Raw genomic sequence first — 27160 nt, forward strand, 5'->3', positions numbered from 1 at the left:
CGGGCTTCGCCGGCGGCGCCGCGGGCGACCCGCCCCGCGCGGTCGGCGACACGCCGCGACCCCGACCGCCCCGGCCGCCGCCGACGGACCCGCGGCCCCGCGCGGCCGCGCCGAGCGCGTCGCCGCCGCCGCGGCCGCCCGGGGGCCCCGCGCCGCGCAGGAGGTCCGCACCCGGGTGGAAGCCGGCGCCGAAGTTCGCGCCCTTGAGCTGGCCCAAACTTTCGACGTTCAGCGCCGCGTCGACGATGCGACTCCCGCGGCGGATCGACGACCGCGCGGCCGACGGGTCGGGCTTCGCGAGCGCGGGGTCGTAGATGGGGTCCTTCTCCGCGTCGAGCTGGCGGAGGCGCGGGTCGCTCTCGCCGTCCTCGCCCTCGCTCCGGTCCACGGCCACGATCTTCTTGCGCATGAGCTCTCGCTGCATCTCGATCTCGTGCTCGAACATCTCGAGCATGGACGCCATCTTCTTCGAGTAGGCGTCGACCTCGGCGCGCCGCGCCTGCTCGAAGACGTTGAGGTCCCGCCCGCCGCGGTCGTAGAAGGCGATGCCTTCTTCTGGTAAATCCGGGTGGTCGACCGTGAGGATCTCGGGCACGTTCGCGGGCGCGAGTTCGACGGTCAGAGGCGTGCCCGCGGGCGCGTCCGCGGGGAAGTGGATCTCCGTGACGTGGCCGCAGACCTCTACTTTCAGAGGTTTGCCCGGCTGGGGCACGGTGACGGACATGGACCGCGGCACCGCGATCTCCTTGCCGAGGTCCTCGGCCATCTGGGCGCGCTGCGCGTGGATGTCCTCCGCGGGCGTCTTCGGGCGGTTCAGCACGTCCCCCGGCGTCGTCGGCCGCCCGAGCTCCGGCGTGCCGCTGGGCCGCGACTTGGGCCGGTTCGCCGTGCCCGGGCGGCTGCCCGGCGCGGGCGACGCCGCGCGCTCGCTCGCCGCGGCCGCGTCGCTCGGCGTCGCGGGCCGCCCCACGGGCCGCGACGCCACGGACGGCGGCGACGCCGGTCGGAAGGGCACGGGCACCTCGACGAACTCGCCGGGCTGCGTGCCCTCGGGCACGGGCACGACGACGTCCTCGCCAAAGACGGTGACGATGAACTCCGTGATCGTCGCCTCGGGCGCCTGGTTCGGCGGCAGCGACACGGACACCTCGCGGGGCACGCGCACGTGCGACGGCACGTCGACGGTCATGACCTGGGACGGCGCCACGGCGTCGGGGACGTCGACGTCGATGACCTGGCCCAAGACATTGACGGGGATGGCCTGGCCCGGCCGCGCGTCCTTCGGGACGACGACGTCGACGGACCCGCGGCGCCCGCGCACGCCCAAGGCCATGGCCGGCGTGCCCGGCCGCGACGAGCCGGGGGATTGGGTCGTCCCCGCGGACTGCGCCGTCAGCGGCCGCGTCGTCGTCTGCTCGTTGAGCTCCACGAGCTGCCGCGTGTAGTGCGACGACGGCGCGTCCTGGAGCACGACGCCGGCGAGCTGCTGCCACAGGGTCTTGGGCCGCACGTCGCCCGGCGCGCGCTCGGGGGCGACGAAGGGCTTGGACCCGTCGACGATGTCCACGACGCCCGCGCCCATGGGCGTGCCCGGCCGCGACCGGACCACGGGCGACGCCGATCCCAGATCCTGGGCCTCGACGCCTCCGAGGAACGCTCGTTTCGCGTGCTTCGCCGCGTGGCTGATGCCGTCGTCGCGCGCCTGCTGCAGGAAGAGCGACGCGAGGATCGCCGCGCGGCCCTTCCGCGCGTCCGCGGTCACCTTTTCGAGCTTCCGCTGCATCTCGGCCTGGAGCTGCTCCTCGCGCGCGAGGCGCTCGTCCTCGTCGTCGACCTGGCTGTGGAGCGTCTTGAGCTCGTCCTGGAACTCCGCGCGGATGCGGTCGCCGAGCTGCTTCTCGCTCTCCATGTAGCCCCGGTGCAGGTCCATGACCTGCTTCAGCACGTCGCCCTCGCCGTTGGCCTGGGCGAGCTTCAGCCGGTCGCCCAAGACCTCCTCGACGGCGGCGCGGGGCTCCTTGTCCTCGTCGAGGGGCGCGTAGGTGAGCGTCTTGGCGACGTGCGACACGTCGGGCATCGACTCCTCCACCGCCTGGCCCGAGATGTTGTACGCGAGATTCTTGATGCTGTCCATGGCCGAATCGTAGAGCTCCATGGTCTTCTCGACCTTGGCGCGGATGTCGGCCTCGCCGTAGGAGATGCGGTCCAGCAGCATCTTCTTCACGCCTTCCACGTAGACGGCCCGCTTCTGCTCGCCGACCTCGATGGCCGACAGCCGCCGCCGGTCGTCGACGAACTTCGTGCCCACGTCCGTCACGAGATCGTCCATCTTCGAGTCCATGACGGCCATCTTCAGCCGGAAGGCCGTGTTCATCTTCTTGATCATGTCGCTGACCTCTTTGATCCATTTCGACGCGTCGACGTCGTTCGACGGCGCCGCGGGCATGACGACCTCCTGGACCTCCTCCTTGATGTCGCGCATGTCCTGGAGCTCGCGCTTCAACTTCTCCAACGCCTTGATCTGCTCCTCGCGCCATTTCTCCAGCGCGTCGAGCGCGCGTTTTAACGTTTCGTCCGTCTTCCGCTGGTCGTCCAATTCGGTCCCCGCCTCCTTGGCGAACTTCTCGAGGCCGCCGACCTTCTCGTCCGTGCGGTGCGCGTGCGCGTCGGAGGCCTCCTGCCGCGCGGTCTGCTGCTTGTCGGCCTCGCGGAGCTGCTCGATGTCCTTCAAAAGGTCCGCGAGTTGCTGCTTCAGGGTGGCCACCTCCGCGAGCGCGGCCTTCTCCGCGTCGCTCAGGCCCTCGACCTCGACGACGGGGGCCGGCTCGGGCTCGGGCTCCGGCTCGGGCTCGGGCTCGGGCTCGGGCTCGGGCTCGGGCTCGACGACGGGCTCGGGCTCGGGCTCCGGCTCGGGCTCCGGCGGCGGCGCCTCGACGACGGGCGCGGGCGCGGGCGCCTGCATCATGATGACCTGGGGCGCCGGCAGCTCCAGGTTCGCCATGGCCTTGGCCACCTCCTCGGCGACGCGCGCCTTGATCAGCGCCTCCATGTCGTCCATCGACGGCGCGTCGGGCCGCAGCGCCTGCGCGGCGACGTCCTTCTCCAGCCGCCCGCAGCGCTTCTCGAGGTCGCCGAGCTGGTCGACGATGAGGTTGAGCGCGCCGCCGACGAAGTTGTGGATGTGCGTCGAGTCGACGCGCACGAGCTCCTCGGCCTTCGCCGCCTCCATCTGCTGCTGCAGCAATTCCTTGAGGCCCTGCGACTTCGGCGACTCCGTCCCATCGCCGTCCGGCCGGTCGGCGACGAGCTCCTCGTCCTCCGTGACCTCGACCATGGCGGCCGACCACCCCCGGACGCGCCCCGGGCCGTCAGCCGCGCGGCGCAAACCAGAGAGCGCCGCCTCCTTCGACGCTGAGAGGCGCTGGAGTAAGATATTGAAACGATTTGAAACGATGATGCCGTGTGAAGTGGATATTTGCCACTGTGAGAGAGCATGGGCGGCGTCTTCGGCAAAAAAGCCGGCAAAAAAAAGAAGAAGCGGTCGGAGAAGCAGGGCGGCATCAGCGACCAGGACCGCGCCGTGCTCGACCTGAAGAACGCGCGGGACCGGCTCAAAAAGTTTCAGGCGAAGCTCGAGGCCGAGGCCGCCCAGCTCACGGCCACGGCCGCGAAGCTCCTCAAGGCCGGCAAGAGGGACCGGGCGCTCCTCGCGATCAAGACGCGCCGCTTCCGCGAGACGAAGGTCGACGACATCGACGGCCAGCTGCTGAAGTTGGAGGAGCTGGTGTCGACCATCGAGTGGGAGAGCCAGCAAGTCGACGTCGTGCAGGCGCTCCGCGCGGGCACGGACGCGCTCAACGCGCTCCACGCCGACGCCCTCCGCCCGGACAAGGTCGCGGACCTCATGGACGACACGGCCGACGCGCTGGCTACGGAGCGGGAGATCTCCGCGATGCTCGCGGGCGCGGGCCTCGACGGCGCCGAGGAGGCGGCGCTCCTCGCGGAGCTCGAGGGCCTGAGCGCCGCTAGCGTCGACGTCGCGCTCCCAGACCTGCCGGCGGCGCCGACGACGGCCATCAAGGACGCCGCCGCGGTCGCGGACGCCGAAGCCGCGGGTACAGTCGCGCGCGCGCCCCGCGTCGCCGTGCCCGCCTAAGGCGTCCCGTTATGCCGCGCGTAGGTCGCCTCGAGGTCGGCGACGTCGTCGCGGGACCCGAGGAAGACGGGCACGCGCTGGTGGACGTGGTCCGGCACGATGGCCATGATGGGCTCCGCGCCCGTCGTGGAGCGGCCGCCGGCCTGCTCGACGATGAACGACATCGGCGCGGCCTCGTAGAGCAGGCGCAGCTTGCCGTTTGCGTTCTTCGCGTCGGCCGGGTAGCCGTAGACGCCGCCGTAGAGCAGCGTCCGGTGCACGTCCGCGACCATGGACCCGATGTAGCGCGCCGAGTAGCCTTTTTCCCGCTTCAGCCCGTCGAGGTACTCGACGACGGCGCCGTCCCAGTGGGGCGCGTTGCCCTCGTTGAAGCTGTAGTAGGGCCCCGTCGCCGGCACCGTCAGGTTCGCGTGCGAGAGCACGAACTCGTTACTCTTCGGGTCCAGCGTGAAGCCGTTGACTCCGTCGCCGCACGTGAACACCAGGATCGTCGAGCTCGAGTACATGCAGTAGCCCGCGGCGACGAGGGACCGCCCGGGCTGGAGCGCGCTGAGGAGGCAGCGCGTCTCCCGGTCGTCGAGGGTCGTCGAGTTCGACGTGCTGTCGGGCGCGGAGAAGCCGCACGTCTCGTCGAGCTCGAAGATGCCGAAGATCGTGCCCGTGGCCACGGCCGCGTCGACGTTGCTCGACCCGTCGAGGGGGTCGAAGACGGCGACGTACTTCGACTCGAGCGTCTCTTCGACTAACACGGGCAGGTCCTCCTCCTCCGACGCGACCAAGCCCACCCGGCCGCCGTAGCCGAGCGCGTCTTTCAGGACGTCGTTCGTGATGACGTCGAGCTTCTTCTGCTCCTCGCCCTGGACATTAATATTGCCGTCGTCCCGGTAGCCCGTCATGTCCGCGAGGCCCGCGCGCTGGACGAGCGCGGAGATCGTCTTGCAGGCCATCTGGATGGACCCCATCAGCGCCTCCAGATCCTGGCGCTCGCCGTCGACGCGCGTCTGCTCGAGCATGAAGCGGCTCAGGGTCTGGCGCGGCGGCGCGAGGGCCCTTGCGACCGTGAGAGCAGCGGCGAACGCGAGCAGCCGCGTCATCGCTCGTCGCTGCGCGGCCATCGGCTTTGGTGAGCGCTGCACCTCGCTTTACCCTGGTGCAACGTAGCTCTAGTTCCCGGAGCGCTGATTCGCCCGCCGCGGCGTATCGCTCCGGAGCGGGGGCGCGTGCGGAGCTTCGTACCGAACGTCCAACGATACGGGCTTCGGCGACGACTTGGGATGCGCGCGTTCGCGCGCGAACGGCGACGGCGACGTGCTTCTGGGCGATGCTCGACGCCCGAAGCTCACGGCGAGATTGCCCACTCCGACTCTCAAGCCGACGCTCATCAAACTGAGCAAGCAAGGCTCTCGACCCTGGGCGGCCCCGGCTCCCGCGGCGTCGTCCCTCGGAGCGCGCGCTCCCGGGGCGCGAAGCGAAAGTTACGGCGAAGGGGTTCGAACGATGGAATGGCCTAGTCGCACTTGGGCGTCCGCCGCCGCCCGGCGGCCGCGCCGCCGCCGCCGTCGTCGTCGTCGTCGTCCTCGGGCTCCGCGAGGTCGGCGCCGTCTGGAAGCTTCTCGTGGACGTCGATTTTCACGACGCCGGAGAAGTACCAGATGAGCGCCGCGATGCCGACGCTCCAGACGACGTACTCCGTCCAGTCCGACGCGCTGCCCGTGAAGCCCTCGCCGATGCTGTAGGCTTTGAGCGGCGCCGAGAGGCCCACGGGCTCCTGCTGCGCGACCTCCTCGGCGGCGGCGGCGGCGGCGCCGGGGAGCGCCGCGGCGAGCGCTGCGATGAAGGGTGCGCGGCGCTGCACGATGGGAGCGTTCGTCGTGCTTGCGCGGCGCGCAGCGCTTGGGCGCTTGGGCGGGCTCCTCATGCTCTGCCTTGTGGAGGTTTCTTGCCGGGGGTCGATTGGCTCCCGGAAGAGCGCCTCCACGACGCGCTCGCGGGTCCTGTGAGCGCTGCAGTGTGACTTCGCTTGCCCCTTTTGGGAGAGCTGGAAGTAACTTTCCTTCGACCCCTAGTGTGCAAGCGGCGCGCCGCGCGCCCAGCGACCAGTGCGCCGACAAGCGGGAGTTGGCGGCGAATGCTGCCCGGATTCGATTACACAAGATGGGCGCCGCGCCATTCCCAGCTTCGCGCTGTCGTCGCGGCGCGGACGCGTGCAGTGCGGCAAACTTCAACAGCCAAAGTTGCCGCAAAAGCGTCCAAAGCGCACTCGCGTCAGCGCGAGATTGCGGCCCACCTCGAACCTTGGCAGGCGTCCTAGATTATGACGATCATGAAAGCCGCGCTCCTGACCGCGTCGGCGACGGCCTTCACGGCCGCGAGCATCAAGCAGCGCGCGTCGCGGACGCTGCTGCGCGCCGAGAGCGCGCTCGAGACCCTGCCGGAGGGCGAGAACCCGTCCGCCGCTTCGGCGTCCAATCCAGTCCAACGCATGCACCACTCCTACACCCATGCAGGTACACCATCGCCATCTTCGGCGACCTCCACGTGGACCCGCGCGACACGGAGCACCTCATGGAGGGGCGGGAGCACATGAAGGCCACGAACCCCGACTTCCTCGTGTCGCTCGGGGATTTGGGCGAGTCCAAGGACTGCACCGAAACCAAACAGCTCTACGCGGGCACGACGGAGTGCTTTAAGTTGGTGCGCGACTACTTCGACGGCTTCGGCGTGCCCTTCGACGTCGTCGGCGGCAACCACGACCTCGAGGGCATCGACGAGTTCAACACCGACCAGGAGAATTTGGAGGTCTTCATGAAGATCATGGGCAAGGAGACGCCCCAGTTCTGCCACGAGGTCGCGCCGAAGACGCTGCTCGTCGGGCTGGGGTCCACCGTGTTCCGCGACGCGACGTACACGTCCCACGAGGTCTTTGTGGACGCGGAACAGGTCGCGTGGTTCGAGAATCTCGTCGCGACGCACCCGGCCGAGGAGGACTGGAAGATCTTCTGCTTCTCCCACGCGCCGCCCATCGGCTCGGGGTTGCGCGTGCTCCAGGAGAACCACGTCGTCAACGGCTGCTGCTGGCTCAACCACAACGGCGGGCCCGGCGCGGCCCCGCAACGGTTCATCGAGACGATCCGCAAGAACTCCCAGGTCAAGGCCTGGTTCTCGGGCCACTTCCACCTGAGCCACGACTACGAGGATTCCATCACCTTCCCGGGGGGCAACAACCGCGGCTCCTGCGTCTTCGCGCAGACGGGCTGCCACAGCGGCCGCAGTTCGCGCGACGGCCGCCGCCACTCGCGCCTCGTCCGCGGCAACGAGCACGGCTTCGAGATCTGCACCGTGGACCACTCCAAGGGCGGGGTCGTTCGTTTAGACGCCACCGTGACCTACTCCGACGAGTGCGCCGTCGACGGCTCGGAATGCTCCACTTTGGTCTTCGCGCACGACCACGAGGACTACGACCACGATCTGTGGTTCCAGGCCTACACGCCCCAGGAGGACGACGGCTGCTACATCGCGAACCCCGACGGCACGATCAACCCCGCGGGCTCCAAGTTTGAAGATTTGTCGAACCCGGAGACCGTGTGCTGGTGGCACATGAAGGACGGCGCCGTGCTCGGCGCGCACAACGGCATGATCATCGAGTACGACCCGAGCACGCTCGCGCCGCTGGGCATGGTCGTGTCCCGCGACGAGCTCAAGGGCCGCCGCGTCGCCGTCATCGACAACGGCCACGGCGGCAGCGCCTGCGTCCTCTACGACGACGACAACAACTCGGAGGTCACCGTCGTGCAGCCGAACGAGGACGGCACGTACTGGCGCAAGGTCGTCCGCAACAAGATGCACCGCACGCGCGAGATGCGCAACGTCGCCGCGGCCAAGGAGTGGATCAAGGAGGTCCTCCCGGACCAGGACCACGACGTCATGTCGTCCTACGGGCCCTACACGTCCACGGCGGGCCAGGTCATGGGCATCTCCACGAAGGCGCTCCCCTTCAAGGAGGACCAGATCAAGGAGAAGATCGTCACCAAGTCCCGCTGAGCGCGGCGCGGCCCCGGCCCCACCTCCCCCCGCCCCCTTGTCTAGCCCCGATAAGAAAGCAACCCGTATGAACGACGTACCGCGTCGGACGGCCGTCCGGAACTTCTAGTTGGAGCCTACTTGGGAGCGCGCGCGGAGTGGGCGCGGTTCCCGCCCCGCGCCGCCGCGAAGCTCGAGCCGCGCGTCTGTGCTTAGCGGCGCGCGGGCCGAGACCCCCCCGTCCCCTCCTACATGTCCGAGGCGATCTCCTCGGGCAGCGGCCAGACGAAGATGCCGCCCTCGTGGCCCACGGAGACGACGGTCCGCTGGTCCGGCGAGATCGTCGCCGCGGACACGGTGCCGCTGTGGGCGACGCCCTTGGCGAGGAAGATGCCGCCGTCGTAGTCCCAGAGCTTGACGCTCTTGTCCGCGGACCCGGACACGAAGTACTTGCCGTTGTCGGAGATGGCCAGCGCCGTCATCTCGCCGTCGCCGCCCTTGACGACGCGGATGGCGTCGCCGCTGGACGCCTCCCAGTAGGAGATCTTCATGTTCGAGCCGCAGGTCAAAATCTGCGAGCTGTCCGGGTGGTAGAGCACGGAGTTGAACAGCGTCGGCTCGAAGAGCGCCGTGAGGCGCACGTAGCGCTCGAGGCACCAGACGAGGCACGCGCCGTCCTTGGACGACGAGATGCACTGGTCGCGCTCCGTCGTGATGCGGATGCACGTCACGGCGGACCGGTGCTCCTTCATGGAGTTGAGCAGCGCCTGGTGCGAGTGCGTGATCTTCCAGACGCGGACGCGGCCGTCGACGCCGCCCGTGAGCAGCCGCCAGGGCGCGCCGGACCGCGTCTGCACGCAGCCGCCCTCCTTGCACAGCGCCAGCGCCGTCACGGCTTCCGCGTGGGCGTCGGGGATGGCGAACTTGAGCTTGCCCGACTCGGGGCCGAACGCGCGGACCTTGCCGTCGGACCACCCCGTGACGACGACGTCGCCCACGGCCGTCACGCCGACGCACTTGCACTCCAGGTTCGGCACCTGGATGCGCAGCAGCTCGGCCCGCTTCGCCGCGTCCCAGACCCGGATGTCGGCCACGGAGCAGGTGATGAAGACCTGGGACGAGTACTCCGGGAAGCAGACGTCGAAGACGGCGCCCGTGTGCGCGGTGCCCTTCAAAAAGGGCTCGCGCCCGAGGTCCTGGATCTCGTAGCGGTTCGCCAGGTCCGTGCCGATCGCTAAAGCCCGCGGGTTGTCCGGCAGCGCCGACAAGGAGGTCACGCCTCCGGACACCTGGGCCGTCCAGCGCTTGAAGTTGCGCATGTCCGCCGTCATGAACGCGACGGTGCCGTCGCCCGCGCCCGCGGCGACGACGTCGAGCCCGTCCGCGGACGCGCCGGGCATCACGCAGATGGACTTGACGCCCTTGCCGAAGCGGTCCTTGGACGTGTTCACGAGCCGGGGCACCATGCGGTCCGGGTCGTTGTAGGCCAAAATCGGATCGCGGTTCACGTCGATCTGCAACACCTCGCCCGTCTGCGTGCCGCACATGGCGTAGTCGTCGTCGGCGGACACGTCGACGCACTGGACGACGCGCTTCATCTTGCCCATCTTCGCGTCCATGGGGTGGATCTTCGGGCCCGACGGGTCCACGTGCCAGACGCGGACGTGGTACTTGCCGGCGGTAACCAAACGGTGCGGGTTCCGCTTGAGCCAGCTGACGCACAGCACCGTGTCCGGCGCCGCGGGCACGCCGCAGATCGCGTTGCCCGTCCGCGTGTCCCAGATGACGAGCGAGTTGTCGTCGCGGCCGCCGATGGTCGCGAGCGACCGGTCGTCGCACGAGAACGACAGCGCCTGCACGCCCGCCAAATGCTGCCGGAGCACGTGCACGGGCCCCAGGGACCCGTGGCCCGCGCCGCCCTGCAGCACGCGCTCGCAGGCCTCCTCCAAATCCCAGAGCATGACCGGCGCCTCGACGCCGAGCTGGTTCGTCTGGCCCGACGCGAGCATGCGGCAGTCGTGGCTCACGGCGACGCAGGACACACTGCGGCTGTGGCCCTGGAGGAAGGCGACGCCCTCCTTGCGCGTCGCGTGCTTCACGACGACCATGGCCCCGAGCGGGAACGTGATGAAGGGCTCCCCGCGGTAGCTCACGGCGTGCAACCCGCCGAGGACGCCGCCGCTGAAGCCGAGGCAGCTCGACGGGTGGAGGGCCGCGATGTCCTCGTTGGGCGGCATGTTCGCGACTCACGCGGCGGCGCGGCCGAGGCGGGTCGAGAGGCAGGCTGGCGGCGTCCGGCGCGTCGCCGCGGGCTGCGCAAACCGCCGGCCACCCGCGTTGTTGCTCGCAGTTTTGCGGTGCGATGATACAATCGCGCGGGGTGACGTCGACCTTAACGCTTTGAGGGCCTCGATGGTGCCGCTTGATTGCACTTCTGGATCGAAGCAGGCCGTGCCGTCGTCTGAGCGGCCGAAGCCATGGCCGTGGACGTCGCCGTGTTCATGGAGGAGCACGGCTTCACGCCCGAGGAGGCCGCCGTCGTCACGGAGGAGACGGACCACCTCGAGGAGCTGATCCTCGCCGACGACGGCGACCTCGAAGATATCGCGGAATCCTTCCTCCTCCTGCCGCGGCTGCGCTTCCTCCGCGTCGTCCGCGAGGCCCGCGCGGCCGCCGCCGCGGACGCCGCCGCCGCGGAGGTCGATGCGCGGCGCGCGGCGGCCGCCGACGCCCGGCCCCACGACACGCGCCGGCGCGGCCGGCCCGCGGCGCCCGCGCCGTTCGACGACGTGGTCGCGCAGGCGAAGCTCGACGCGATCTCGGTCAAGCTGCCCTGCGGCCAGGTCGCGCGCAACGAGTTCGTCGACAAGGACGGCGTCCCGCGGCGCCAGTTCGCGGTGACCGACGGCGTCATCCGCTGCTACGTCTGCGAGGTGCGCGTCGCCGACGGCCGGGGTCAGCGAGCGGTCACGACGAAGGACGCGCGTGTGGGCAATTACCTGAACTGGGCCAAGTGTCATTCCGGCCAGTTTAACACCAATTCCAACCGAAATCTGCATTACGACGAGCTCAGCCGTCTCGTCGCGGGCGCCGCGCCCGCGCCCGCGGCCGCCGCCGCGCCCGCTCCGGCGCCCGCCGCGGCGCCCGCTCCGGCGCCCGCCGCGCCGCCCGCCCCGGCGCCCGCGGCCCTGCCCGGGGTCATCGAGCTCGAGGCCAACAGCGTCAAGGAGTGGTACGGCTGCGACGCGTGCGGCGCGTGGCGCCTGCTGAGCAGCCCCCCGGCGGAGGACTACTGGACCTGCGGCATGAGCCCCGAGCTGCCGCTCGGCTGCGCGACGCCCCGGCCCGACCCGAAGGACCTCTTCAACTCCTGGAGCTGCGACCGCTGCGGCAACCGCTTCGCGACGGCCTGGGACGACGACGACTACGGCAAGAACGGCGTCCCCGTCCTCTGCGACGACTGCGACGCGGGCCCGAAGAAGCGCAAGGCGCCGGCGGCCGCGTCGCCGGCCAAGTCGCCGGCCAAGTCGCCGGCGAAGCGCGCGCGCGCGGACGCGGCGAGCGAAACGGACGCGGTCGCCGCCGCGGAGCGCGCCGTCGCGGAGCTCGACCTCCGCGTGCCGCTCTCGGGCGCGCGCGAGGTCGGCAACGCCTTCGTCGACGCCGCCGGCGCGCCGCGGCGCCAGTTCGTCGCCATGGGCGCGGACGTGACCTGCGCGCTCTGCCCCGACTTTGGGCGGAACGGGAAGCAGGTCGAGCGGTCCTGGCGCGGCAGCGACGCCGGCCTGCGGTCCAAGATCGTGACCCACGCGGGCAAGAAGTGCCACGTCGCCGAGGTCGAGCGGCTCGTCGGCGGCCGCGGCGACGGCAGCCCGCCCCTGCGGAGCGCCTACTACGACGGCGCGAAGCCCGCCGGCGCGCCGCCGCCCGCGCGGGCGCCGTCGTCGCCTCGGGCGCCGTCGCCGCGGGGGGCGCCGGCGCCGGCGCTCGCGCTCACCGATGCCTCGGTGCAGGCGAAGCTCGACGATATCCCGCCGCGCGAAATCTGCGGCGCGACCGTGCGCAACGAGTTCGTCGACAAGGACGGCGTCCCGCGGCGCCAGTTCACGGTGACCGACGGCGTCATCCGCTGCTACGTCTGCGAGGTGCGCGTCGCCAACGGCCGGCAAAAACCTGGAGAGCATAGATTGACGACGACAAAGTCGGCGGCCGACTTCGCCGCCAAGGGCTCTGTCGTCGAAGCGTTCCAGGGCGTCCGCGACTGGGCAAAGAAACACGGCGGCTACTACGCAGGTAAGGGGGGTGCGCACGTCGACGAGCTCAAGCGGCTCATGGGGCGCGCGGCTCCGGCGGCGCCGGCTCCGGCGGCGCCGGCTCCTCCGGCGCCGGCGCCGGCGGCGCGGCCCATGGCCCACGACCTCTTCGAGACGGCCACGGAGCCGGAGTGCGACGCCGCGTCGGCCGGCGCCGAGGCTCCGCCGCCGGCGCCCGCGGAGCGCGACCGCGCCGCCGCCGCCGCGCCGCCTCGGGGCCCGCCGCTGCGCGCCCAGGTGGTCCGCGGCGACGTCAAGCCGAAAGAATTCCGCGGGATCGTCGCGGCCCGCCTCGGCGCGGCGCCCGGCGCGCTCAAGCCCTTCAAGGGGGCGCTCGTCGCCGTCCTCGAGTCCCACTTCAAGGAGTCCGCCGCGGAGGGCCCCCTGACGCTCTCGCTGTAAAGAGTGTGTGTTGTGGTCGAGATTTTAGCGGGTCGATAGTCTGCGATCGCTGTTGCACAGAAACTCCTGCGGCAAATCTGCCGATCTTGGTCTGGCTTCACACTCCGACGCCCCGCATACACCATGGTCGCGCCCACGCTCATCTCCGTCGACGTCTCGAAGCCCGCTTGGGAGCAGGATCCCGAAAAGCCGCTCCACAACCGCTGGCACCCGGATATTCCGGCCGTCGCCTCGGTGAAAGAAGGCGAGGTCTTCAAGGTCGAATGCATCGACTGGACGGGGGGCCAGATCAAGAACGACGACAGCGCGGACGACGTGAAGGGCGTCGATCTCAGTCAAGTCGCTCCCCGAGTCCCCGACGCGTGACAGGGTCTCGACGCGTCCGCGACCTCTCGACGCGCTCCCCCGTCCGCGACCTCTCGACGCGCGACCGCTCGCCCTCGACGCGGTCTATACGCGTCCCCCACGCCTCGACGCGTCCGCCGGTCTCGACGCGCGTATCCGCCCGCAGGTCCACTACCTCTCGGGCCCCATCGCCGTCGAGACGGCAGAGCCCGGCGATCTGCTCAAGGTCGAGATCCTCGACCTCGGCGCGCTCGAGACCTGGGGCTTCACGGGCACGTTCCACAAGGACAACGGCGGCGGCTTCCTCACGGACCACTACCCCGAGGCGACGAAGGCGTGCTGGGACTTCGAGGGCGTCTACTGCAAGTCGCGCCACATCCCCGGCGTCAAGTTCGCGGGGCTCATCCACCCGGGGCTCATCGGCACGGCGCCGTCGAAGGAGCTCCTCGACATGTGGAACGCGCGCGAGAAGCAGCTCCAGGACGAGCTCGGCACGGGCAAGCAGAAGACGCTGTGCTCGTGCCTCGCGACGCGGCCCCTCGCGTGCCTGCCCGAGCCCGCGGGCGCGCTCCTCGGCAAGCTCGGCCACTTCAAGCACGGCGCGAAGCACGCGTCCTGGGCCGCCGTCGCCGCCGAGGCCGCGCGGACCGTGCCCGGCCGCGAGAACGGCGGCAACTGCGACATCAAGAACCTGAGCCGCGGCTGCGCGGTCTACTTCCCCGTCTTCGTGCCCGGCGCGAACCTGTCCATGGGCGACATGCACTTCTCCCAGGGCGACGGCGAGGTGAGCTTCTGCGGCGCCATCGAGATGTCGGGGTGGCTTGAGCTCAAGTGCACGGTCATCAAGGGCGGCATGAAGCTGCTGCCGGCCGTCGGCCCGAGCCCGCTGAGCGTGAACCCGCTCTTCGAGATCGGCCCCCTCGAGCCGCGCTACTCCGAGTACCTCGTCTTCGAGGGCATCTGCGTCGACGAGCGCGGCGAGCAGCACTTCCTCGACGCGACGCTCGCGTACAAGCGCGCGGTGCTCAACTGCATCAAGTACCTCGCCCAGTTCGGCTACACGGAGGAGCAGATCTACCTGCTCCTGAGCTGCTGCCCCTGCGAGGGGCGGCTCTCGGGCATCGTCGACGTGCCCAACGCCGTCGCGACGCTCGCCGTTCCCCTCGCGATCTTCGACCGCGACGTCCGGCCCTCGGGCACGGCGCTCGAGATGCTCGCCGCGGGCGTCCGCGTCGAGACGACGCAGGCCAAGGAGTCCGACGTCACCGCGGCGGCGATCCCCTACGACGCCAAGCTCGACCGCTGCGTGCCCTGCGCGCCCTAGAGCCCGAGAGTCGCGGCGGCCGCGCTCGAGAAGCCCCGTCCCCCGCTCGACACCCACGGCGGCCGCGCTCGAGAAGTCCCGCCCCCCGCTCGACACCCACCCAAGCACCCTACCCGCGGGGGGCGTGCACATACCCCGCATGTCGATAGAATCCAATGGTAAAGCCTGATCATATCACAGGGGCATTATTCACGGGAGCGACGCTCCGCCGCGGCGCCTGAAGGCCGCGACGCGGTCGCGGGGGGGGAGACCGCCTAGACGGCGACGGGCTCCTCGACCGCCTCGGCGGTGACGGGCTCGGGCGCCTTGTCGCGCGAGCCGAGGGCGGCCTTGATCTTGAGCACGTAGGACAGCGCCGTCGCGTAGGCCGACTCGTACGTCTCGCCCGCGTAGGCCTTGGACGACTCGTAGGTCTCCACCGTGTACACCTTCGCGCCCGCGTACTTCTCCTTGACCTTCTTGTCCGTGGCCTCGTACGTGTCGCCGACGTACTTGACCGCGGGCTCGACCTGCGAGCGGGATTCGTTTTCGGACGTCCGATCGACGCGAACCGACGCCGGCGCGCGCGTACGGCTCGACGACGGTCTCGTTGACGAGCGTCTTCGTCTTCTCGTACTTCTCCGTCGTGTAGCTCTTGGTGGACTCCGCGTACTCCGTGAGCGACATCTTGAGGGTCTCGAGGCGGGTCGGGGCCTCGGTCTTGGTCTCCTCCGGCTGCGTCTCCTCAAATTCGGCCATTGTCGGTTCGGGCGGGGGCGGCGAGGGCTTGGGTGGCGGAGGCGAGCGGCTTCCGGCGCGTTTAGACGCGCGTTTTTTGCGACGAAGGAGTCGAATTTTGTTGGCCTCGGCGAATCGCAGTCGTGGCCACCGCAGAAAATTGCTCGCCCGCCGAGCAGACGCAGGCCGCAAGGCCTCGGCCGTACAAGCGTCGCCGACAGCTGATACCGACCTCGAGGCGGCAAAGCACGGCGTCCGCTCTGGACAGAGCCGCTTACGCCAAAACACGTCACGCGACCTCCGGGACGACCGCGCGGGACCGGGAGTAGTAGCCCGGCGTCGCCGCCGCGGGCTGGCGCGGCGTCGTGTGCGGGGGCATGCCGCGCGGCGAGCTCCGGGCCGAGGGCGCGCCGGAGGGCGCGGCGCTCGGCGGCGCGAGGACCACGGGCGGCGGGCCCGGCGGCGGCGCGAACGCGCCCGGCGGCGGCGGGTACGCGGCCGGCGGGTACGCGCCCGGCGGCGGCGGCGGCGGCGGCTGCTGCTGCTGCTGCGCCCGGAGCTGGGAGAGCGCGGACCGGAGCTGGGCGAGCTCGTCGCGGTGCTTGACGAGGCGCAGGATCTCCGTCTCGAGGCGCGCGTTGTGCTCCGCCGTCGCGTCCGCGGAATTCGCGGCGTCCGTCGCGGCCTTGTCGGCGCGGTGGAGCTTGGTCCGCAGCGCCGCGACGGCCTTGTCCCGGTCCGCGAGGGCGCTGAGGAGGAACTGGGTCGGCTTGGCCGCGTCCGCGAGCTTCAACTTTGTCAGCGCGGCGTCCGCGGCCGCGGCGGCCGCGGCCGCGCGCGCGCCGTCCTCGCCCTGGAGCGACTCGCGGAGCTCGGCCTCCGTCCTGAGCAGCTTCTGGGCGAGGAGCACGGCGTGGCGCACGCGCCGCTCGGGCCGGCTCAGGCCCGCGGCGAGCGCGGCGTCGCGGAGCTCCGGCGACGCGAGCACGTTCCCGTTCGCGTCGACGCCCCGCGTGCCGTCGGCGCAGCGCAGCACGGCGGAGTCGAGCTCGAGCTCGAGCGTCTCGTAGGCGCGGACCTTGTGCTCCAGCCCGTCGACGGTCGCGTCGCGCTCGCGCCTCGACGACGCCAGCCGCTCCTCGAGCGCGGCGACCTCCCGGCTCGCGACGTCGACCTGCTCCTTGAGCGCGCCGTTCTCGATCTTGAACGCCGCGGCGTCGCGCTCCGCGCCCTGGAGCCGCGTCGACGACGCCGCGAGCTCGTAGGCGAGCACGCGCCGCTCCGCCGCGGCCTCGGCCATATCAGCGACGCGGCGGCTCTCGGCCTCGGCGGCGTCGGCGCGGGCCGACGCCGCGGCGCGCTCGCTGCCGAGGCGCGCCTCGCGCTCGCGCCGCGCGTCCTCGACGGCGTCCGCGCGCGCGTCCCGCAGCGCCGCGAGTTCGCGGCCCTCGAACGTCTCGCGCTCGCTGCGGATGATCGTGATCTGCTTCTCCGTTGCCGCCGCGAGCTCCGCGGACCGGTCCTCGAGGCGCGCCCGGAAGTCGTCGGCGTTCGCCGCGAGCGCCTTCTGCGCGTCCGCGAGCGCGACCCTTTTTTCGCGCACGGCCTCGTCGGACAGCGCCGCGCGGTAGTCCGCGCCGTCCGCGCGCTTCGCTTCCGCGGCGGCGACGGCGCGCTGGTGCGCCGCCTCGGCCTGGGCGACCTCGGCGACGCGCTCCGCCGCCGCGATGCGCCGCAGCGCGTCGCCCTCGATCGCGGACGCGTCCCTCACCGCGTCCAAACTCTTGCCGTGCTGCTCCTCGAGGAAGGAGAGGCGCGCCTCGAGGCGCTTCTTGGCGATCTCGCAGTCCGCGAGCTTCGCCGCCGTGCGCAGGCCCGCCTCGACGTCGTCGCGCGACCGCGCGACGCGCGCCAAGGCCGCGTCGAGATCCTTCTTCGTGCTCTCGAGCTCGAGCTCGAGGGACCGCTCGCGCTGGCGGCTCCGGTGCTCCAAAGCCTCCAGGTCGACGCGCGCCGCCCGCTCGCTCTTCTCGCTCTCGCGCCGCGCGTCCGCGGCGTCCGCCGCGGCGCGCGCCGCCTCGGCGCGCGCCGCGCGGCTCGCGTCGCCGGCCTCGACGACGCGCACGGTGGCGAGCTCGCGCAGGGTCAGCTCCTCCAGGGGCCGCGTGCGCAGCTCCTCGACGAGGGCGAAGACGCGCTCGTCGCCCGCGTCGTCGCCGCCCTCGCCGCGGCGCGCGTGCGACTAAACCGTCGCGGAACCCCGCGTCGATGGCGTCGCGCCGGTCCCGGAGCGTGCGCTTCACGCGCGCGAGCTCGCCGCCCAGACTCTCGACGCGGCTCCGCAGCTGGCCGTTGTCGCGGCCGAGGGCCTCGAGGCGCTCTCCGTACGCCTCCCGCTCCGCGTGTCTTTTCTCGGTCGCGCTCTGGAGCTCGGCCTCGAGCTGCTGGCGCAGGCCGTACTCGAGGTAGTTGCCCGGCGCCCGCGGCGCGCCTCCGGGCCCGCTCGCGACGGATCCGAGGTTGTCGAAGGACTCGGGCAGCGACAGCGTCGGCGACGAGGACGCCGCCGACGACGCCGACTTGAAGAGGCGGCCGGGCGGCGGCGACAGGCCCAGCGCCGACGGCCGGAAGTCGCCGAGCGCGCCGAGCTCCTCGTCCTCGGACGCGTCGCCGAGGTCCGACGACACGGCGCTCCGCTCGTCGTCGGCGCCCTCCATCGGTGGGCAGTTTGCGTTCGGGATGTTCGAACGGGAGGGCTGCCCACGGTGCGGGGCAACTCCGGCCCAACGGGCAGCGCATGGGCACCTCTTTTGGGCACCCCTGTGAGATGATGTGAGCATGCGATGGCCCTCCGCGCGTGGCTGTGCGTCGCCGCGACGCTCGCGATGCCCGTGGACGAAGACCTGCCCTGCGCCTGGGTCCGCTCGTCGACGTCGGATCGTTGCGTGGCGCCGCCCATGGAGCGCCGGACATGCAGCGTGACCCTGGCGCAGTGCGAGGCGCGCTACGCGCCCCTGCTCGCGCGCATCGCCAGGGACCTGGCGCCCTGGGAGGCGACGGGCATCACCGACGCCATGGTCGACGCGCGCGCGGCTCGGCGGTCCGCCGTCGGCGACGACTTGTGGCTCGGCGCCCGCAACGGCACGCTCGCCGTCGCGCGCGTCAAGCCCAAGGGCTACAAGGGCCGGGGCCACAAGGCCTACGCCCACCTGAAGCGGGCGCTGGAAACGGTCCGCGGCGGCGTCTTAACGCGACGAACCTCCCCACGAACGTTAACGTTAACGTAGGTCTGCGATGTCCCCGACGGGTCGATCCTCTACTCGACGAGCGACCACGCGCCGGACCTCGCCCACGCCGACGGGGCCGCGCCGTCGCACGCGCCGCTGCACGTCTTCTGCGCGCGCAGAGCCGACCGCCTCAGCGTCCTCGCGCCCGAGGCGCCGTCCTTCGGCGTCGACTACGACGACGTCGTCGCGAAACTCCGCGACAACGCGAACAAGAGCGGCGACGACCGGCTCTGGTTCGCGGGCAAGGTCGCCGGGCCGGGCAACGAGGCGCGCGCCGCCGCGGGCAGGCTCGCGTCGGCGCGGCCCGACCTCCTCGACGTGCGCCTGTCCGCGGGCGACGCGCGCGTCGGGGCCGAGGACCAGTGCCGCCACGCCTTCGCGCTCTACCTCCACGGCTCCGCGTGCTCCGGCCGGCTGAAGCGCCTCGTCCACTGCGGCTCGGCGATCGTCTTCCCCAAAGCGGCCGGCGGCGTCGTGCCCGACGGTCAGTACGAGGAATTCTTCTACGACGCGCTCATCGAGCCGGGCGCGACGGTCGTCCCCGCGGCGGACGTCGCGGACCTCGAGCGCGTCATGGACGAGGCGCGGGCGGACCCGGCGCCCGCGCGCCGCGCCGCCGCGGAGCTCGACCGCCGCGCCGCGGCCCTGCTCAGCGAGGAGAGCGTCGCGTGCTACTGGGCGGCGCTGTTCCGCGAAAACGCGCGGCTGAGGCGCAAGGGGACGTCGCGATCCTAAGCTTACGCCGACGGCCGCGGCGTCCCGCACGCGTCGCACGCGAGGAACGCCTCCGCGTTGAGCAAGGTGCAGACGGCGCAGGTCCACTCCGGCTCCGCGGACGGCGCCGCCGCCGGTTCCGGTCGCGGCGGCGCGGCGGGCGGCGCGGCGGGCGGCGGCGGCGCGGGCGGCGGCGCGGGCGCGACCGGCGCGACCGGCGCCGCGGACCCGCGCAGCACGAGCCGCAGCGGGCAGTGGTCCGAGCCCATGAAGCCGTCGCGGCCGACGCCCCGGCCGAGCAGGTCGCAGGACTCGACGGCGACGCCCGTGGACACGAGCGCGTGGTCGATGCGCATGCCCTTGCCGTAGTACCTTCCCGTCTCCGGCAAACCATCCCTTCCCGGCGGCCCCCGCCAGGAGAAGTGGGGCCCCTCGATCGTCGCGGCGCCGGCGCCGGCGCCCCGCGCGTCCCGGAACGCGTCAAAGAGCCCGCCCGCCCGGAGCAGCGCGTCGAAGTAGCGGCTCTCGCGCGGCGTGCAGCCCGGCTGGCCCTCGTCGTCGGCCTCGAGGCGCTCGCGGTCCTTGCCGAGGCGTTTTCCCGGCTGGTTGCTGTTCCACGCCCGGAACCAGGCGGGGTGGCTCAGGTCGTCGTCCGTCGGCGCGCAGTTCAGGTCGCCGACGTAGACGAGGCTCCGCCCGCGCACGCGGACGGCCTCCGCGAACGCGCGGACCTTGGCCTCCCAGAGCCGGCGCCGCTCGAAGGACTTGGCGTCGTTGCCGTTGTTCGGCGAATACGTGTGCAGGACCACGAGCGTCTCGTACTCGAGCACGATGACGCGGCCGTCGGGGTCGTGGTCGTCCGCGAAGGCGACGGAGTTCCTCGCCGGCGGCGCGTCGGGCGGCTCCAGCGAGAAGGACACGCGCCGCGGCGCGGGGCCGTCGCTCCGGAGCAGGCAGCACGTGCCCGCGTAGCGCCAGTCCGCGAGCGAGTAGATGGGCGCCGCGAAGGGCCCGACGTCGAGGAGCGCGGCGCACTGGACCTTGTCGTCGTGGAATTTGTCGTTGACGCGGCGCCGATTCCTCGGCGCGCCGTCGCCCTTCTTCGCGCCCTTGTCGCAGTGCGCGGCGAGCTTGACCTCCGAGAGGAAGACGACGTCGGCGCCGCAGGCGCCGAGGAAGTCGCGCACCTCGCGCCGGTTCTGCGTCGCGCGCGATTTCAAGTTCTCCACGTTCCAGCAGATGATGGTCCGCGGGTCGCCGCGGGGCGCGAGCGTCGCCGCCTTCCGTGCGACCTTCGCCGGCGCGCCGCCGCCGCTGAGGAAGCGCTTCATTCAGGAGGCGACGCGCGACGCGGAATGGCAGGCTCCGCGAGCCCCTGCGCAAAAGTGAGGACTAGCACAAGTCCATGTCCTTGTGGCACGAGTTCAATCTCTGGTTCAACAAAGGCTCGAGGCCGAGGCTGCCGCTGAGGCTGCCCTCACCGCAACGCGCCGTTTTGCGACAGTCCTTCCCGGCGCGATGCGTTCGTCGTTGGGAGCGCTGGCGTGCTGCTGGCTCCTGGCGGCCGCGGACGCCGGCGCGATGCGTTCGTCGTTGGGAGCGCTGGCGTGCTGCTGGCTCCTGGCGGCCGCGGACGAGTCGGCGGCGCCGACGGCGCTGCCGTCCTACAGCGCGAGCCCGACGGTCGCGCCGTCGTCGCCGCCCACGGCGTCGCCGTCGTTCAGCCACGACCCGACCCTGAGCCCGTCGACGGCGGCGCCGACGTCCAGCTTCGCGCCGACGACGTCTCCGTCCTACGCGCCGACCTACGCGCCGAGCACGGCGGCGCCGACCACGGGCGCGCCGACGGCGACCCACCGGCCCACCGCGTCGCCGACGACGGCCGCGCCGACGACGGCCGCGCCGTCCGCGGCGCCGTCGACGGCCGCGCCGACGGAGGACCCGACGGCCGCGCCGACGCCGACGCCGTCGACGGCCGCGCCGACGACGGCGAGCCCGTCGTTCTCGCCGACGACCAGCCCCCAGCCGACCGCGAGCCCCCGTCCCACGGCGACGCCGACGACCGCGCTGCCGTCGTCCTCGCCGACGACCGCGGCGCCGTCCTACGCGCCGACGACGGCCGCGCCGTCGGCGACGGCCGGCCCGACGACCTTCGCGCCCGTGCCGCGGCCGGACCCGGGCCTGCCCGGGAGCGAGTACACGGAGCCGCCGACGACCGCGGCCCCGAGCGCGGCCCCGTCGTATCGGCCGACGCAGGAGCCCACGAGCCCGCCGCCCTTCGCCGTGGTCATCGCGTCGTCCTTCCCCGTGCGCATCACGGGCGGCCTCGCCAACGTCACGGCGGCCCTCGTGACGCCGCCGACGGCGAAGACGCTGGTGCGAGTGCTGTCCGTCGTCGACGACGAAGCCGCGACCCTTTTCGCGGACCTCCGCGGCGCCACGCAGCCGCGGACGCCGGCGCCGAGCGCCGCGCCCTGCGCGGATTCGGAGAGTTGGACCTTCGACGGCAACGACGCCAAGGACTGCGCCTGGGTCGCGGAGAAGCCGGACGCGCGCTGCGCCAAGGTCGGCGGCGACGGCGAAACCGCCGCGGACGCGTGCTGCGCGTGCGAAGAAGCCGCGCCGAGCGCCGCGCCGACGGCCTACTCCTACTCCTACGCGGAGCGGCGGCTCGACGAGACCTACAGCTACAGCTACGAGGCGCCGGACGCGTTCCTCTCGTTCAACTTCACCGCGGACGGCGGCGGCGACTCGGACTTCCTCGCGGCCGGCGACGTCGTCGACGCGTTCGTCGCGGACGCCGTCAACGCGTCGGACTTCGGGGTCCTGGACGCCATCTTCAAGAGCTACGCGGCCGACCTGCCCGTGGCCGTCGACATCCTGCGCTTCGACGCGGCCTGGCTCCGCGGGGCCACGAGCGTCGCGAACTACACGTACCCGTCGACGCCTGTGTGGAATTCAACCACCGGTTTGGGTGGTCCTGACCAAACTTCAGAATTCTCTAACTCGGTCAAATCGAAGTCGATTCGGCTGATTTTTGGACGGATCGATTGCTCTCGTCGAGTTCTCGAAGCACAGCCGAAGAGATTGCGTCGAAACTGTCGCGTGCGCGCACATTGAATTCGGGTTGAAGATTTGGTTTCCACACAGGTCGGCGCCGCGGAAGCGGAGGAAGGACAAGACCTTCGAGCTCTGGGTGAAGCGCGCCTTCCGCAAGGTGCGGCGGAAGCGCGACTCCACGCTCTTCTACATCCTCTACCCGTTCATCTGCTGCTTCTGCTGCGGGTGCTGCCTGACGCCGCTGGCGATCGCGCGGCGCGGCCGGCCCCCGAAGCCGCCGCCGCCGCCGCCGCCGGACGTCGAGCGGCCGCCGCCGCCCGTCGTCGCGCCGGCCGTCGTCGAGCGGCCCGCCGCCGTCGAGGCGCCCGCCGCCGACGACCGCGCGGACGTCGCCGACCTCCGCGACGGGCGACGGCCGTCGACGCCGCCGCGCGCGATCGAGGCGCGGGAGAAGCGCGCGCTCCTCGAGGACGTCGACGACGTCCTGGCGGACTTCCGGAAGCAGATGACGGCCGTCGACGCGCTGGCGCCGACCTACGCCGTCGCGAAGTGGCGCTGGGCCGACGAGGACGCGAACCCGAAATCGCCGATGCGCCTCTTCGGCCGCCACCGCCGCGGCGGCGCCGTGAGCCCCGCCACCGCCGCCTTCGCGACGCCCGCGTCGCCGATTTAAGCGCCGCAGGGGGGCCCGCAGAGGCAGGGGAAGCCGCAGCGGGACGCGCGCGTCGCCGCCCGGAGCGCGCACGCGCAGCCGCCTTCGTCGCGCGGCGCGCACCGCCGCCCGCCGCGCACGAGCGCCGCGGTCGCGACGCGCCGCGGGCCCGACACGACCTCGACGGCGACGAGGCCGTGGCGCGCCTCGAGCCGCGCGAGGAGCGGGTCGCCGTCGTCGCCGTCGAGCTCGAGCAGCACGACGCGCGCGCGGTCGAGGAGGCCCGCGAATTCGTCGGAGATGCCGGCGACGCAGGCCTCGCAGTCGACGATGACCACGTCGAAGCGGCCCCCGTGCGCCGCTTCGAGCGTCTCCACGGCGTGGCTCGCGACGGGCGCGCCGTCGTCGCCGCCGGCGACGAGGTGCGCGCCGTAGCCGCGGCCCGCGAGGCGCCAGCCGCGTTCGCGCGACAGCGCGCCCTCGTAGACCGTCGCCCCGCCGCAGCCCCGGCGCCGGAGGTTGCCGCGGAGCGCCGCGAGGACGGCCGCGTCCGGCTCGAGGCTCGCGACGGTCCTCGCGCGGCGCGCGGCCGCGCACGTCGTCGTCCCGTAGCGCGCGCCGAGCTCGAGCACGGCGTCGCCGCGCCGCACGTGGGACGCGACGAAGCGGTGGAGGCCGTGCTCCTGGACGCAGGCCGCGGGCTTCAGCGGTTCGCCGGCCTCGTCGAAGAAGCCACAGGACGTGCCGTCGCTGTCGAAGGGCCAGCCGAACTGCTCGCTGTTGTTGCCGCCGCGCAGCGTCTGCCGGTGCGCCTTGTAGCAGCGACTCGTGAGCGGGAACTCCTTGGCGACGCAATACGGCAGCAGGAGGAGGACGAGGGTCTTCATTGCATCCCGACTTTGACTTTGACGCTCGCCCAGCGTGTCCAATGCCTCATCATGAGCTGCCCAACGCAATACGGCAGCACAATGGTGAGCGCCCGCACGAGCATGGCGCCATAGGCTGGTAGATGAGGCTGCCAGTGAGGCTGCCCGGCCGACCTTGAGTCGCACAGTGCCGCGGCATCGAGAGGAGGTGGAGGCGCTTCGGAACACTGAGCGCTGTCAAGGACTCAGCCGCTCGTAAAAGCGACGTGACCACAGCGACTCAGCCGCATTGCTCGCAGACGCGACGTGACGACAGCGAACACCGAGGCGAGGCAGCAATGGCAAGCTTCGCGGCGACGGAGCAAGCGGCCTTCGTCCTGCCCGACGCGGCGGACGTGCTCGAGTCGGCGACGCCGGCGCTCACGAGCTTCCGCGTCGTCGTGACGCCGCACCGCTGCATCAAGGTCATCCTGCACTACCAGGCCGGCTACCCGGCGACCGCCGCCGTCGTCGAGGTGCGCAACCCGGCCTACCCGCCGCCGCTGCTGAAGAAGATCCTCGCCGCCGCGGAGGACGCGGCGGCGGCGGCCGCCGCCGAGGGCCGCGGCGCGCTCGCGCCCGTCGCCGCCGCCGCGCGCGCGTTCCTCGAGGGCAACCGCTTCGTGCCCTGCTGGCGCGAGCTGCGGCGCTGCGCTTTGCTCTGCGAGCGCCGCGGCGGCGGCATGGCGGGCGCGAACCCGGCGAAAGGCGTCGCGCGCTTCGCGGCGAAGACGGGCGCCTACGCCGTCGAGTTTTCCGTGACCGTGCCCGCGGACTACCCGGCCGCGGGCGTCGAACTCGCCGTCCGGGCGTCGGACTTTTCGCGGCCGCTCGTCGACGTCCAGCTCGCGCAGGTGAGGGAGCTCGTGCGCCGCTGCGCGGCCGGCGCCGACGTCGACGCGGCGAAGCGCCTGAGCGACCCCGTGGCCGCGTCCGCCGCGCGCCTTGGCGCCGGCGACGACCGCGGGCCCCGCGTGACGGCCAGCGGGGCGCACTTTCGATCGCTGAAGTGGGACATGAAGGCGCTGAAGAAGATCGCGGACCTGCGCGACGTCGGCGCGGAAAGGACGAAGCGCGGCGTCCCGGCCCACGGCCGCGAGGAGCGCAGGGGCGCGAAGCGGGAGCTGAAGACGCTCGCGCGCTTCGAGGGCGCGCGCGACGCCGCGGCGCACGCGGCGCTGTCGGCGACCGCGGCCGAGGCCGCCGCGGCGCCGCCCGTGCCGTCGCTGTTCGCCGCCGTCGAGGCGCTCGTCGACGACTTCGCCGCGCGGCTGCCCGAGGAGACGTGCCAGTGCTGCGGCGCGCGCGTGCTCCCCGAGGACCCGGCGTGTCCCGCCGCCGCGGGCGACGAACCGACGCGCGCCCTCTGCGGCCACTGGTTCCACTACGCGTGCCTCGAGAAGGCGCTCACGGGTCCGCCCTTCGCGCTCTCCTGCGGCGCCTGCGACCGGCGCGTGTGGCACCCGGCCTGGCCCGACGCGGCGAAGCTCAAGGAGGCCTGGCACGCGCGCGAGCGCCGTACGCACGAGGCGGACATGTGCGCGGACCTGTTCCTGGACCCCCGCGCGAACCGCCGCGCGCCCTAAGCGGACTTAGGCCGCGGTCTTCGGCGCCGCCGCCGCGTCCGGCGCCGCCGCCGTCGCCGCGGCGGCCGTCGTCGTCGTCTTCGCCGCCTCCGCCGGAGGCTCGCTCCGCATGCTCTCGACGAGGTCCTCCCAGGCGCTCGCGGCGGCCGCGGCGCGCTTGGGCTCGACGGGCTTGTCCGCGAGCTCGCCCCGGAGCCGCGCCATGTTCGCCTCGAGGTTCCGGTCGAAGGCCGCGGCCTCGTGGGCCCGCAGCGCCGCGCGGAGCTCCTCGACCTCGAGGTCCCGCGGGCTCCGCTGCCAGCCCAGCAGCTGCTTGACCCAGTCGCCGAGGCGCTGCGCCTCGGAGACGCCGTGGAGCGCGACCGTCCAGTCCCGCAGCGCCTCGTAGAGCGCGATGCCGCGGTAGTTGACGGACCGGAGCGGCGGCGCCGACCGCCGCGCGCCGAAGAGCGGGCCGAAGCGGAGCTTGTCGTGCGCGTAGTACGTGATCGTCGGGTACTGGCGCACGCCGGCCGCGGCGCAGACGCGGCGGTGCTCCGCGGACGCCTCGCAGGAGAACTTGGCGACGGTGAGCCGCTTCGTGCGCCGCGACGCGTGCCACTTCGCGACCTCGTCCCAGAGGGGCAGCACCTGCCGCGAGTACGAGCCGGCCTCGCCGTAGGGCGAGTAGTAGAAGACCGCGACGTCGGGGCCGCGGTTCGAGCCCAGCGCCAGCGACAGGTTCGCCGCGGGGATGGACACCGTGGGGCCGCCGCCCGTGTTGTGGGACGCAAGGAGGGAATCGAGGAGCGCGCACCGGGCGCCGGCGAGGAGCAGGACGTGCGTCCAGGCGCGCGCCATCGTCGGCGGCTGGGGGAACCGCGCGGAGGCGGCGACGCAGCGGGCTCTGCCGCGCGGCGCGCGGAGGACGGCGTGCGCGTCGGCGTTCAGCGGCGACGGCTGGCTCGTCGCGCGGCGAAGTCGGTGAGCGCGCGGAGGGCTGCGTGCGCGTCCTTGGCGTTCAGCGGCGACGGCTGCTCGACGCGCGGCGGCGACGGTGAGCGGCGAGCACCTTCAATCGACCTCGATCGCACGGCACCACAGATTCATGAAGCCTTCATGACCTCCTAGGGCCGGCGCCACCGGGATCCCGACGGCGATCCGGCGCGATCCCGAGCGATCCCGAGCGATCCCGAGCGATCCCGCGCGATCCCGCGCGATCCGGGGCGATCCCGAGCGATCCGACTGAGTAGTACCGCCATACCCTACTCGTCACGGCCAGAAGGTCGGCCGGCGGCCGACGCCGACCGGCGACGACGCCCGTGGCGGCGCACAGCGCTGAGAAGTCAGCGCCGATCGAGAGCATGCTCTCCGGCTTCGGCCCCGAGCGCTGCACGCCGCGCGCGTCGTTCCAGGCGAGGAACACACGTCGCCACGGCCGGGCCTGCTCGTCGCTTCTCGAGGCGAGCGCGCGCGACGTCGTGCGAGCCGGAGCTCGTGGTCGGCCTCATGCTCTTCGGGGCGAGGGCGGCTTCGCCGGACGCGCGCGCGCCGGCCCCGGCCGCCGCCGCGGCGCACGAGATCCTGCGTAGACGTCGCCTGGGGCGCGATGCCACCCTGGATGCCCATGGACGCCGGCGACGGCCGCGGCCGCGGAGTCGGCGCGGCGGACTCGGCGCGCGCACCGGCGGCCGGCCGAA

General features: G+C 72.2%; 5 protein-coding genes across 5 annotated transcripts in view; 2 read left to right on the forward strand and 3 right to left on the reverse strand.

Annotated features, from left to right (window-relative positions):
• Positions 1-4152: 4152 nt before the first annotated feature.
• XBP2 (hypothetical protein) lies at positions 4153-5250 on the reverse strand (the record flags this gene model as incomplete). The annotated part of the gene is made up of 1 exon (XM_009040286.1): positions 4153-5250. The coding sequence occupies one exon, from the start codon at positions 5248-5250 to the stop codon at positions 4153-4155; it is 1098 nt and encodes a 365-aa protein (XP_009038534.1).
• A 3174-nt stretch (positions 5251-8424) lies between these two features.
• AURANDRAFT_28848 (hypothetical protein) lies at positions 8425-10413 on the reverse strand (the record flags this gene model as incomplete). Its single annotated transcript, XM_009040285.1, has 2 exons — positions 8425-9480; positions 9544-10413. 2 exons carry the CDS (start codon positions 10411-10413, stop codon positions 8425-8427), a joined length of 1926 nt encoding a protein of 641 aa, XP_009038533.1.
• Positions 10414-12992: 2579 nt separating this feature from the next.
• Positions 12993-14736, forward strand: FMD2 (hypothetical protein; the record flags this gene model as incomplete). The annotated part of the gene is made up of 2 exons (XM_009040247.1): positions 12993-13230; positions 13403-14736. The coding sequence occupies 2 exons, from the start codon at positions 13015-13017 to the stop codon at positions 14558-14560; spliced, it is 1374 nt and encodes a 457-aa protein (XP_009038495.1).
• AURANDRAFT_71945 (hypothetical protein) lies at positions 14719-20688 on the reverse strand (the record flags this gene model as incomplete). The annotated part of the gene is made up of 5 exons (XM_009040284.1): positions 14719-15069; positions 15116-15283; positions 15576-17498; positions 17521-17988; positions 19494-20688. 5 exons carry the CDS (start codon positions 20607-20609, stop codon positions 14815-14817), a joined length of 3930 nt encoding a protein of 1309 aa, XP_009038532.1.
• Positions 20689-20796: 108 nt separating this feature from the next.
• The window catches only part of AURANDRAFT_65424 (hypothetical protein), a gene marked incomplete at both ends in the record, with an annotated part of 15098 nt that continues 8734 nt past the window's right edge, over positions 20797-27160 (forward strand). Inside the window, 3 exons of the mRNA XM_009040248.1 lie at positions 20797-22211; positions 22429-22963; positions 24156-25413. Of these exons, the coding sequence (XP_009038496.1) occupies positions 20797-22211; positions 22429-22963; positions 24156-25413 (3208 nt within the window). The remainder of the gene's footprint in view (positions 22212-22428; positions 22964-24155; positions 25414-27160) is intronic.

Source organism: Aureococcus anophagefferens (genome assembly GCF_000186865.1).
Source record: "Aureococcus anophagefferens unplaced genomic scaffold AURANscaffold_14, whole genome shotgun sequence".
NCBI lineage: Eukaryota > Pelagophyceae > Pelagomonadales > Pelagomonadaceae > Aureococcus > Aureococcus anophagefferens.